This window comes from Eubalaena glacialis, chromosome 7, assembly GCF_028564815.1.
Source record: "Eubalaena glacialis isolate mEubGla1 chromosome 7, mEubGla1.1.hap2.+ XY, whole genome shotgun sequence".
Taxonomy (NCBI): Eukaryota; Metazoa; Chordata; class Mammalia; order Artiodactyla; family Balaenidae; genus Eubalaena; species Eubalaena glacialis.
The window spans coordinates 71,867,686-71,880,612 of NC_083722.1; the positions used below are offsets into that span (position 1 = coordinate 71,867,686).

General features: G+C 59.0%; 1 protein-coding gene across 1 annotated transcript; it reads right to left on the minus strand.

Moving 5' to 3' along the window:
- Positions 1-1,161: 1,161 nt before the first annotated feature.
- On the minus strand, positions 1,162-6,906 carry MYL3 (myosin light chain 3). The gene is made up of 7 exons (XM_061196641.1): positions 6,661-6,906; positions 4,392-4,419; positions 4,106-4,255; positions 3,114-3,287; positions 1,894-1,971; positions 1,736-1,778; positions 1,162-1,552 (listed from the first exon to the last, which is right to left on the minus strand). The coding sequence occupies exons 1-6, from the start codon at positions 6,799-6,801 to the stop codon at positions 1,750-1,752; spliced, it is 600 nt and encodes a 199-aa protein (XP_061052624.1). The 5' UTR covers positions 6,802-6,906; the 3' UTR covers positions 1,162-1,552; positions 1,736-1,749.
- Positions 6,907-12,927: the final 6,021 nt, after the last annotated feature.

The following is a 12,927-nucleotide window of genomic DNA, read 5'->3' on the forward strand; positions in this document are numbered from 1 at the left end:
ACTTTATGGCTTTGGTGATTTGTCAGCTTTGTATGAGTGCCACAAGGGTGAAGGGTTTGGCCGCTTCCTCCACTGCAGTGTTCCCAGGGCCTAAAGAGTCTGGCACACAGTAGGTGCTCCATAAATGCTGAGAGGATGAAAGGAAGGGAAACAGACTCCTGCATACACACTCACAGCCCCTCACAGACTCTCACATACACTGCCGCCACTCCCACACATACGCGCACACATACTCTCACACTCACGGCCCTGCCATGCTCGCCGCACCACACAAACACCCTGAGGCAGCCTGATCCGTGCAAGCCTCAAACCCGCTCTCACACACCCACACACTCATCTCACAAGCAGATGCATTCACATCCAAATGCACCCTAGCGGGGCTGCCCTGACCTCCTGAGTCCTCCTGGCCTGCAAGCAGTTTCCTACCCTGTGTGGCCTGTTCCACACTCTGGGCCCTTGATTTCTCCACAACCCTTATCTCTAGGGCCCCCAAGCCTCTCTGCAGGGCATTGCTCTTCCTCCCCTTCAAACCGGAGTGGATGACCTCCTCCAGGAAGCCTCCCCTCACCCTCCCCACTGGGCTCCGAAAGGAGGGGAGGCCCTGGCCCAGGAGCAGGGTGTGACAGTGGGGCTGGCATTTGCAAGGGTGTGTGCATCTCCTCCTGTCATTGTAGGGGTAGTGCACTTGTCTTCTGCTGAGAAGCCCAGGGCTGAGAAACCACTGGTGGACCCCGGATTCTCGCCCTCTGGCCTAGAGCCACACCACAGGCAGAGAGCCTTGACTTCCCACCGGAGTCAGGCAGGGGTCTAAGGCCTCTTCGGCTCTGACAGCCTGGGGACAGTGAGTCAGGCAAAGCCATTCTCTGCTCTGGGCCTCAGTTTCCCCACCTGTGACATGGGTAGCTCTGGGCCAGTGCCCTGCAGTTCCCTGATTGCTGATTGTGGAGTGAGACAGCTCAGACAGAGCTCTCAGGCACCCAGTGGCATCCCTGTGTTAGAGGCCAGAGCATGGCTACTGTCTCCAGAAGTGGGGTGGGGCACCCAGTCCTCGTCCAGCTCAGCCCAGTGTCCTGGTGGGCAGGCTCGGAGGGTTTGGCACACCAGATGGGACAGTTTTGATGCGGTGAGCAAGGAAGCAAGATTTCAAAGTGATTCCTCTCGTTTTGTCCAGGGCTCACCGTGTGTGAGATTTTTATAGAAGTCAACCAAAGGGCCACAGAGAAGAAAGAAGGAAGGAAGGAAGGAAGGGAGGGAGGGAGGGAGGGAGGGAGGGAGGAAGGAAGGAAGGAAGGAAGAAGAGAAAGAAGGGAGGAGGGAGGAAAGAAAGAAGGAAAGAAGCCATTTATTCATGAGGCCCAAGGGGTGGGGACAGAGATGCAGTCACAGGCAAGTGCAGCCTGATGGGGGGAGATGACAGCCCTGCAGAGCTGTGCAGAGAGAGCCTGTGCAGGAGTCTCGATGTGCTCCCCTCCGTCCCACAGACTCCAGGCCACTGGTGTCAGCAACTCAAGTGGAAGATGAGCTGTCCCCAGCACGGCCTCCCCTGGGCTCCCTGAGAGCAAAGGTGGTCACAGGTTACAGTGGAGGGGGGCAAGCAAGGCTGCGGGATGTCAGCTGAGAACTGGAATTGGTGGAGTTGGGGAGGTGGCAACAGGGGATCTGGATGACAGAGGCAGGAGGGGGACAATAGGGCTGAAATCAGCAGAGGTGGCAAAGGGAGGGTAGGAGGTCTCACCTGGGGCAAGAGGTTCAGCTGGACATGATGTGCTTGACAAATGCTGAAAAGAAGGAAAGAGTGAGCAGCAGGGGTTCGGCCCTGGGTAGCCAAAGGTGGGGACCTGGGATCCTAATGCCCTACTCCCGCCAGCAGACTCCCTGCCCTGCTGAGTTTACCTTTGTAGTTGATGCAGCCATTGGAGTCCTCTTGCCCAGCCATCAACTTCTCCACCTCATCTTCTGTCAGCCTCTCACCTGGCAGGAGTGGAAAGCTGAGTCAGCACTGTTGAGGTGTGAAGGGTGGGGGGCCCCCTGAGCCCCTCTGGATGGTGGGTGTGCCTCTCCAGTATTCCCACACCTCATATTGGTACACACAAGGCCTGGGCTGTCACCCCTATTTCTGAAACCAGAAGAATCAGTGACAAGTCAAAAAAGGCAAGGCCTGGGGTGCAGGCCTGGCACTCCCTCCGAGCCTGGGCTCTGTCCGTAACAGTGCCATCTTGTTGTTCAGGTCACCAGCACATACTGTCCCCTGTCCTCAATAGGCTGGCGGGACTCCCTCCATCAGGAGTACGCCAGGTTCCCCATCTCCCTGGAAGCAGTCCCTCGGGGCACCCCTTCAAAGCTAGAGGAAGGACGCATACGATAGAGCTGGGGACCTTAGGGGATGACCATGGAGGGGACCAAGAGACACCACCACTGTTCCCCAGACAAGTCTGACACTTTCCCGCCTCTGTGCTTTTGTATGTGTTGTGTTGGTTCCCCCACTGGAATGCCCACTGCAGTTTCCCTCACACCTCCTAGCCCCCAGCCACACACACACACACACACACACACACACACACACACACACACACACACACACACACACACACACACACACAACCCCAGAGACCAGCACAGGGCTGAGCACACAGTAGGCACTCAGTAAATGTTTGGTGCAGGAAAAGTTCACTTTGCGCAGACACAATTGGTGCTCAATGAACATTTGCTGTAGGAAAACTTCTCTCTGAGAAAGGAACGCTCCTGCCAGCCAGGCACCTGACGGTGGGGGTCAAGATGCCCAAGAGGCAGGCACAGTACCTCCTTGGCTCTGGAATTTGACCTTGAGGCAATGAACACAAGGACTGGATTTATCCCCCTGGATGTACCGCCCTGCCCCACCCTGTCCCCAGAGCTGTTCCTATCCCCCTCCAGTTCTGTGAGCTGCGCCAGCTGGCTTTCTTTACTCCCCACCTAAATTTCTAAATTCCCCACATTTCTGTCGCCTGCCGTCGAGGCACCTTGACTGCATCACCCTCCATTTCACAAGTGAGAAACAGGCCCAGTGGGTGACAGAGTGCTTTCTCCCGGATGCCCCAGGAAGGAGAGTGGGGTGGGGAGGAGGCTGCCCTCACCCAGCGTGGCCAGCACGTGGCGGAGCTCGGCGCCCATGACCGTGCCATTGCCCTCCTTGTCGAAGACCCGCAACCCCTCCACAAAGTCCTCGTAGGTGCCCGTGTCCTTGTTCTTGGAGATGTGCTGAAGCATGGGCAGGAACGTGTCAAAGTCCATCATCTTGTAGTTAAGCTCTGTGGAGAGATGGCCCAAGCATCAGGCTCTGAGGGGCAGATGGGCATCCCTCCCCTGTGTCTGACAATGAGGAGCTACTGCCCTCACCCAGCTCCCAATGCGCTCTACACCAGTTTGTCATTTACAAAGCACTCCACCGTCACAAGGCACTTTACAGTCAACTGAGAAATGCATTATTTACGTTGTCCTTTGCTGTTCACAAGGACAGTGGCACGACAGTGGGCTCTGACTAGCACCTCTGCTCTTCTTTGGGGGAACAGTTCTCGCTAGCGTCTCTCTATTTTTCTTATCAACCCCGCTCTCCCCACCCCTGTGATTGGTGGAGAGCAGCTGGGCCGATCAGAGACCTTCTCTGGGACTTCTGTACCTGTGGCGAGGGCTTGGGTCTCACTCCTCCTTGGGGCAAAGCAGGCAACCCTCTCTGGCCGTGGTGGTGAGGGAAGCTGACCCTGCCCCACAGAGAGATGCCCAGGAGGCCAGGAAGGACAGGGAGAGCACATGGGACGCTGAGGCCAGGCACACCCTGGCCTGCCCTCACACCTGCCACTGAAGCTAGTTTGCGCTGTTGTCAGTCCCCTACGACCAGGAGGCCTGGCAAATAGGCATGGGGCCAGATGGTATAGGAACCATCACTGCTCATCACCTTGTCAGCATCACCTGAGACTGGCCTCCAGGTCCTCCTCCAGACAATGGGAGGATGTTAGGAGAATGCACAGCAGGGGAGTTCCCATGTTGTCCCACCAGCGATGGCAGCCCACCCGGCTGGTCTCCCCCGGGACTGGCACTAATGGGGACATCTCAGGCCGGGCGTACCAACCTTCCTGCTTTGGCTTCCCTAGGACTCGGAGCACCTCGGCCTGTGTAGGGTTCTGGCCCAGCGCCCGCAGGACATCCCCACACTGCCCGTACGTGATCTTCATCTCACTCTTGGGTGTGCGGTCGTACAGCGTGAAGGCTTCCTTGAACTCTGCCGGGAGAGGGCGTGAGCTGCGGACACTTCTAGAGTCAGCCCCCCCGACTCGCCCCACACTGCAGGGGAGGACTCTCAGCCTGGGGGACCCGAGCCCCAACCCTGCAGCCCCTGGCTCAAGACCCCCACTCACCTTCAATCTGCTCCGGTGTAAACTCGATCTGAAAGGAGACCCCCAAAGATTCTGAGTGTCTGGTTCAGAGGATGGGGCCAGGCCTCCTCCTGGGCCCTCCGTGTCCAGACCAGGCCTCAACCCCTCAGCTGCCCCAACCCGTCCACATTCCAGGATTCCAGCTTCCACTGCCCAGGACCTCCTGCAGTCCACCTTTACTCCCTCCTGCCTCCTTACCCCTCCCCACATCCCACCTGAGGACCTTGGGTCTGCATGTGCCCTGACCCTGACACTAGGTAGGCCTCATCAGGGGAAGTGGTGAGGAGGGAGGCCTGGTGCCCTGAATCCCCAGCCCAGGGTGGGCCTTACCTGAGGCCCCTGGTCCTGGACAGACGTGCCTGAAGCACAGACTGGCTTTGCCAGCTCTGCCAGGCCTGGGGCCCAGTGGGCAGGACTGTCCACATAAGTGAGATGGGAGGCCTCATCTCACCAGGGTGGGGGCAGGAGGTGGCAGGAGGAGCAAAGGCGAGGGGGCAGGCCAGAGAGCCCTGTCAACATGAGAACATATTTGCAGGAGGGGGTGTGTGTGCGATGTGCATGTGCGTTCACACACCTGTGTGTGCATCTGTTTGCATGTGTCTGCCCCCCACAGAGCCCTCAAGGCTGGGCACTGTCACTCACGTGGTCCTGCCTACGCCTGAGTCTTACACAGTCCCATCCATAAGCGCAGGGCAGCCCCCAGCATGGCACAGCAGGGGGCCAGGGCCCAGCGGTTGAGTGTTTGCTGAGGCCACATCAGGGCCACCTGAGGTCAGGAGGCCTCCTGGGACCCGGTTTCCCCCTCCTCACTCGGATACCAGGTCTATTTTTATCACTGCAGTCACTTGCCCCAAGGTCAAGGTCGCACGAGGGAAAGGAGCTTGGGGGAGGGGGACTTGACTGGCGCCTCTCCCACTGCTGCTCCCTCGGAGTCCCCTCCACCAACCTCCGTAGTGCACACCAGTGCAGAGGGGGATCCTGCCCCTGACACCCTGCTGGGTTGCCCCTCCCAACCCTCTGGCTTAACCCTGTGTTGGGAAGACCAAGTTGTTGTTCCTGGCCCCCCCGAGAGCTCTCTCCACCAAGAAGCCTGCCGAGACTATGGGCCCTGGGCCCCTGGCACAGCTTTCTGCAGGGGTCACAGGAGAGGCCTCACTAGTTCCTCTGCTCAGAGGGGAGTCTGTGTAGCCTCAGATCCGGTGAGACCACACAATGTCACCTTGGGCCCTAGGGTTGTCTGACCCTCACCAGGGGGCCTGTGGGACACAAACCTGGGGTCAGGATGGTCAGGAGTCAGAGTCAACTCCAGGGAGCACTTGCCATGAGTGGTTCCCAACAGCCTGTGAGGAGGACTTATTGTCCCATTTTACAGCTGAGGAAACCAAGCCTTAGAGCAGTGATGGGAATGGAGCAGAGCTGGGATTTGAACCCGTGTATTGAGGGACAGGGTAGGTGCCTCCAGGAAGGGCTCAGGAATGGAGATGGATCTGTGCAGATGGGCTGCAGGTCTTGCTGGGGACCGTGAAGGACTGGGAGGGCTCCATGGGGCCCCTCAGCCAGCAGCCAGGGCAGCAGTGGCCAGTGGCCAGCCAAGAACAGGCAACAGGCAGGACACGAGTACGTGCCACTACGCAGATGCCACAGGTGGGAGTCATGGCTCGTTCTCCAGGTTTAGACTCTGAGAAAGGCTTTCAAGCCAAGCCGGGGAAGGGCTCCTGGGGCCACTGGTCACAGTTCCAAGACCAGCTTCCTCCATGACCTACCCAGACTGGCTCAGTATTGCCAGCTCAAAGCTGAGGCCCCAGCAGCTCTGGGGCTCAGGGACCTTGGCAGGGGTGAGTGTGACCCAGCCTGGGCAGGAGCCCTGCTTCCCTGTACTCCCCACGCTGTCCACCCTGGGGAACTTGGTGTGGACTTAAGACCCCACAGCTGGACAAGAAAGATCCCTGCCTGGCTGCGGGGGTGAGGGGCACAGGCAGGTCCAGGATTCCCCAAGGATGTGAGGTCCAGGGAAAAGGACAAGGGAGAGTCAGTTTCCAACCAGCAAAAAGATAGTCCCTTCAGCAGCACTGGGGGAGTCCTGCCTGATGTCTGACCACCATCCCTCTTGCTGCAGCCCTCCTGATGCCTGAAGCTTCCAGCTTCAGTTCAGTACTCACTTTCTGGAGCCTGGTCTTCCGCGGGGTAGATCCACTCTGAGATTCACTTACCTATCCTGCCCTTCCCACCGAAACCCAGCTCCCACACCCACCTTGACCTTGGAGGCATCGAACTCAGGTTCTTTGGGGGGCTCTGGTACAGGTGCGGGTGCGGGTGCAGGTGTGGGAGCTGGAGCTGTCTTGGCGGCTGCCTTGGCCTCATCCTTCTTGGGCTCTGGCCTTTTGGGAGCCATGGAGGTTGTAAGCAGAGAGGGACGTGGAGAGAAGGAAGCAGAGAGCCGGGTAGGTGAGCCTCCCGTAACCGGCCTTTATGCTGCCTGGACACCTCATGACCCCAGCCCCACCCCTGCAGGGCACAATGGGGACAGGGCCATAAAAGGACATTGGCTAGGCTCAGGGGCTATTTTGGGGCCTGGGGGGGCATTGTTCAGACTCAGGAATGGGTGGGGGAGAGGGAGGGCTCTCCATTCCTCCCAATCACCTGTTGGGGAGAGAGCGGGGGAGGGGAGGACAGAGGTCACTGCTCAGCCCACACACACACCCTCAAAAGCACACGCACACATGCAGGGGCCCTGCTGCCCCTCAGCAGGTCAATAAACTGAAAGGGTGCAGAAGGTTGCACTGAGCATGTGTTGTGTGTTGTGTGTTGTGTTGGGGGCAGGAGGACTGGGATTACCTAAGGGCACCCCTTGAGTTAAACTTCCCATCTGTGCATCGAATTCCCATGTGTCTGTGCCTGTGTGTCTACACGGAGGGGGAGAGGGAGGTCTGCGTGTGTCCGTGTGTGTTGTCTCCGTTTGGCTGGGTGTTTGTATGCAGAGGGGGTCTCTGTGTATCTATGGTGGGAGGGTCTGTGTCCATGTAGGGGATGACCCACCCGCGTCCGTGGGTGTTGCTTCTGTGTGTTTGTGTCTGGCTGTTTATCGTGCCTGCGTGTCTGGTCATGGCTCGCAGGCAGCTGCAGCCCATCTCTGGGAACACCCTAAATGGCAGTAGGATGGGGTCTGCTCCCTCGAGGGCGGTCACCCAGCCTAGTTCAACAGCCAAGCAGCCTCCACAGCCTCCCGCATCAGCATCTGCCTGACCCTGAGTTTCTTGGTTTCACCCTCACTTCCTATTGCCCCTCTTCCACAGCTTCCCGCGACCCACTTTCCCCACACACCCCAGGGCCTGCTCCCCGCCAGACCCTTGCACACACTGTACCCTCTGCCCTTGCCCCTCTGCTTGGCGCCTTCGAGGCTCGTCCGCACTGCACCCTCCTCCAGGAAGCTGTTTCCACTGCCCCATGTTGCCCTCTGCTGACACTCCTGGTGGGGTCCTGAGAGGGTCTGCCTCTCTGAAGGACCCCAGGGCACTGGGAGAGGTTTGCCTCCCGGGTGCCCAGCCTAGGGTACGCCCCCCCCCAGTTCCTACCCACAATGCCACCCCAGATGGCAGTGACAGAGGGCAGCCTGGCTGGTCTACCATTTCAGGAGTTGGGGGGAGGAGGGAAGGCTGAGGTGGCATAAGGCCCTTCCAGACACAGAACTCGGAGAGTGGGGACATCTTGCAAACACATTGGCCTCCATTTCTTGCCCAGTGTTTGTGCCGGGGGGTGGAAAGGAGGTGTTCCCTGTTATTTTTAAATGCCTGGAGCCTTTGATAGAAACTTCAGAGGCGTTGCCCCCCCTCCTGGCCCCCGGGGATTTCCCAGGTGTAGGGAGGCACTGGGGGTGGAGCCTGAGGGGAAGATTCACTTGGGCCTCTACCTGGGTGCCCCTGGTGAGCCCAGGTCCCTCTCATCCTGTCACTCAGCCTCATGGTGAGGGGAACAGCAGTCCAGGGATAGGGCTGGGTCCCCTCCTAGCTGGAACACAGGACATTCCTCCCCTCATCTGGAGGGCAGAACACCCCACATCTGGAAATCTGACAACATCCGGCGCTGGGGGAGAGGCAAGTTTTTCACTTTTCTTCCAGATGTTTGGCAAGAGTATTAAGAAAGAAAGGGGTGGAGGAGGGTCCTCAGAGACCAGCCAGAAATACCACAAGAGAAGAAGACAGACAGAGGGGGACACACAGAGAGAGACCTCTGGGCGGCCCCATCACCCAGACCTGCTGACCCTCAGGACAACTGACTCTGGACCCCCTCGAGGGCTCCCACCAGCCACAGGCACAGCCAACAAGACACCACCCAATCCCCTTTCACTCATCATGGGGGAAACCGAGGCCCAGAGCCTTGGACGTACGCAGGGGCGCCCAGAACCCCGATCTCACTGATGCATCCACACACAATTGCCATCCCTTGGAAACCACTCAGCATCAGTGGGAACAGGAGTAGATGGGTGACATGGGCCTCCTGAGGCTTGGTTCCCAGGTTTGCAGACTCATGCAGCCTGCTAGAGCCACACAGAGCCACCTTCCTCTGCTTGGTGAGGGGGTGTCTTGGTCCTCTTCCCTCGAGCACAGGGCAGATATGGTCCTATAGTGGGGACGCCGTGTACAGAGCTATCCTCCACTCCCTCCCCAGGGCTCAGATGGGCCTTTGACTGTCTGAGCTCTGGCTCCTGGGAGCAGCAGTGCCCTAGGCTCACCCCACAGGGCCACTCTCAACCCGTAACTAATGCCCAGACCCCAGCAGGGACTCTGCAGGGATCACCCCCCTTGACTGCCAGCAACATGCCTGTCGAAGACAGGAGGAAATTAAGGGGTGGGCTGGTGGGCAGGCAGGTGAACAGGAGAGGGGACTTAGTGACAGGGAGAGGCAGGCACTGGGTAGCAAAGACGAGCCACAGAAGGCTTGGCACTCACCTCTCTCTCCCAGGTCCCAGCCTGGGCTCCATGCCCCTTAGGAATGACAGCCCAGCAGACAAGATCCTGGCAGAGCCTGGGGAGAGAGACAGGGGTCTGGATCCCTCTTCTTTGACTCCCCCAGCTCCAGTGTCTGAGTTGTGGCCCAGTCTGATGCAGACAGCACATCCCAGAGCCCTCTCTGGGGGCAGCCACCTTACCTCCCCCTCCCCCAGCTGAGGAAACTGTGGGCCCTGACTTCTGAGGAGCCCATGAACAGAGGCAGGAGACCCCTGGCCACACTGGCTTCCTTCTTTGTTCTTTCCAGCCCCCATGCCTTTGCACAGGCTTTCCTCCCTCTGGTGCCCTTGTCTGGGACCCTGGCCATGGCTTGTTCCTTGTCACCTCTGGGTCTCAGTGAGATGTCACCTCCTCCAAGAAGCCTCCTCAGACTACCCTGGACCTGCTCTCTCTGCCCTGCCTCTCAGCTGGACTCCCCATCCCTGCACACCCTAAAATGAGCTGTTTCCCTGTTATCTTGTCTCTTATGTGTGTCCCCCCTCCCATGAATGTCAGCTGGCATAGGAGGAGTTTTTGGTCTTCCATGGCTGTATATCCGTAGGGTCTAGAACAGAGCCTGGTACACAGTAGGCACTCTGTAAATGTCAGATGAGCAAATGTCCCAAACATCTCAATTTACCCACGTCTCACAGGGGGACTGGAACCTTTTGCCGAACCCCATCTCTGGAGTAAGGCAAGGGGAGATTTGCTGATTGACTGACAGTACTTGTGTCTGCCGGGGGCACCCCGGACAGCAATGCAGCCATTGCTGCCCCTCAGCCCACCTGCCGCCCCTCTCCACGCAGGCCTGCTCTTCATGCCACTCCCCATCCATTGCTAAGACTCCTCTCAAGAGCCTGAAGTGGTAGGGACGACCGGATGGTATAGGCAGTGACTTGACCATGATGACTAGCCAGCAGGGGGCATAAAAGGGATAGGAACTGGTCTTCGGATCCTGAACCCAAACCCCAGAAACCAGGATCCCAGCCCAGATCCCAGACTCCAAATCTGGAACCTGGAGCGCCAAACCCAGACCACAGACTCAGGCCTCAGAATCCGAACCCCAAACTTAGATCCTGGAACTCAGAGCCCAGGACCAGATTCCGCTCTGGGGACACAGACTCCAAAACCTAGGATGCCAAAGCCAGACCTTCAACCCAGACTCCAAACCCTAGACAGCAGGCCCAGGACCCAAGACTCTAAACCCAGAATCCAGATCCAGGACTCAAGACCCAGGGCCCAGGACCCAGGACTCTAAACCCAGACTCCAGGCCCGTAAACCCAAACCTAGACCCCAGACCCTGGACCCAGGACAGGGGCTGCTGGTTTTCCAAAGGGGCACTGCCTCCTGCCCTGTGTAGACAAGGGTGGAGCAGGGGAGGGGCTAGCTCTTGGCTAACAGCAGGGGTGAGTGCTTGGCAGACCTTCCTGCTAGTGTTCAGAGGGGCATGAGGAATGTCCCTCATCCTGTCAGAGCCAATTTGGGGAACTCAGAATATGGTGGCCACATGGAGGGAATGGTGGGGAGTGAGGAGAGGGATGGATAGGTGAGGCCTGGCTATCCCCTGGGCCCAGGAACCAAAGTCAGGGAAGGAGGGTCAGGCTCCCCATGTGCCCTTGTCCCCCTGGCCGCAGGCTCCGCAGACTGCCCTGGCCCGCCCAGGACCGCCCCTCCTGGCCCACGGCCTTTGGGCTGGGACGCAGGCCCAAACTTCCCGGAGGAGTCAAGAACGCGTCCTGGGCCAGACCCAGAGCCTTAGAAGTAGGTCAAATGTTGTTGTGCAGCAGGTCCTGGGGACCCCATCTGGGCATGGGCAGGCCCACGGGCTGCAGCTCACCCACCAGGGCACATGCGTGTATTCACATAGATGTGGACTCACCACTACACGCCCATAAATACAGACCCTACACAGGGCCACTAGTTCCTGCCCAACTGCTCAGATGAGGGGACTGAAGCCCCAAGAGGGGCAGGAGCTGCCCAGCAACTCTGGATAGAGGCGGCACGAGGCAGCCACGAGGACCCAGAGAAGGAGAGGATTTCTGCACCATCCCACGCCCCTGGAGCCTTGGGTGAAAGTCTGACTCCAAGGAGGACTTCCCAGCAGGGCTGCTCTGCCACCAACAGGATGTGGCCTGCTTCCCGGAGGCACAGCCCCAGGCCTTGAAAGATAGGAAGGAGTGGCCAAGGGGGAGGCAGGAGACTTCATATGCTCTTGTGACCCAGGCCGGTCCTGGCTCCTTTTGTCCTCAGTTTCCCCATCTGTACAATGGCCATGGGTGGGGCAAAGTGATCCTGAGTTCGAAAGACAGTCACTGCCCCTGAGCAGTCATGAGCCCATCCTCGCCACCCCCATGCCACACACAGACTACTCTGTCCTCAGCAGGCCAAACACACCCCCCAGGCCCCTCCTTCTGCCCACTGTGCTGACGGGGACCAGATGCTCCAACCTTGTGGTTCTGGGGGTGGGGGTGGCAGGGCCCAGCGGGCTGGCAGACGAGCCCTGGGTTTGGCCCAGGGACCTATAATCAGCTCCTGCCCCTCTGATCCCGGCCCAGGACTGACGCTTGGGGCTGTGGTGTCCTGGCCGGCTGTGGCCACGGCCGCTATATTTGGGAGCCCAACTGAGGATGAGGGAGGGGTGGGCAGGCAGGAGCCTCCAGGGACCAGTGTCTCATGGGGGACAGGGTGGGGGACCCTGTTGGCCAGGCTTGTTCCCTTATGGAAGGAGGGCACAGCCTTGACTTCAGGGGCCCAATCTGAGGGGCGTGCTCTGCTCTCAGGGGCCCAGCCTGGGGGTCATCATCCCTGCCCTCAATGGCTGGTCTAAGGAGGTGGATTGAAAGTCTGAGTGCATGAGAAAGGGGAGGGGGGTGCTGACAAGATGAATGGGAGTGGGAAAAATGCTCCCAAAGGGCGAGGTCTGGGGCAGAGGGGTCTGAGATGCGAGGGATAGGAGGAGGGTGTGCCAACATGCCACGCAAAGGGATGGAGAAAACAAAGGCCCGAAGCTGGGGTCCAAGGGAAGGGAGTGAGGTGCAGCCCTAGCCCTGGCTTCCCGGTTCTGCCTGCTGGTCTAGCTTCTAGAGGGGCCCAGCCCCTCCCCCAGCGTGGCCTGAGGCCTCTCTGAACTGCCCTGGACATTCCCCGCCATTGGGCCAAACCCTGTACTCTCCCACCAGCAGTTTCCCAAAGAGCAAATATTTATTGTCCTTGGAAGAAAAAAAAGAGTCCCCTTTTAGGATTAGGGTCTGGGAGCTGCTACTGAGGCTTGCAGGGGTTCAGCAGCGGCCTGAGATGACCAGAAACCCCACCTAGAGGGTGAAGGCAGAGGAAGGAGGGTGAGCTGGCCTCAGAGGAGAGGGGCCGTGGCTGCCCCAGGCTGTTGGGCGGGGGCTCTGCCCAGATCTCCATCTCCCCAAGATTTCCCCAGAATAGGTCTGAGGGTGTATAGACTCTGTCCCCACGGCATGAGGTATGAACGTGTGTGTGAGCGGGTAGATGTGTGCAGTCTGTGTGTGCTCAGATGCATCAC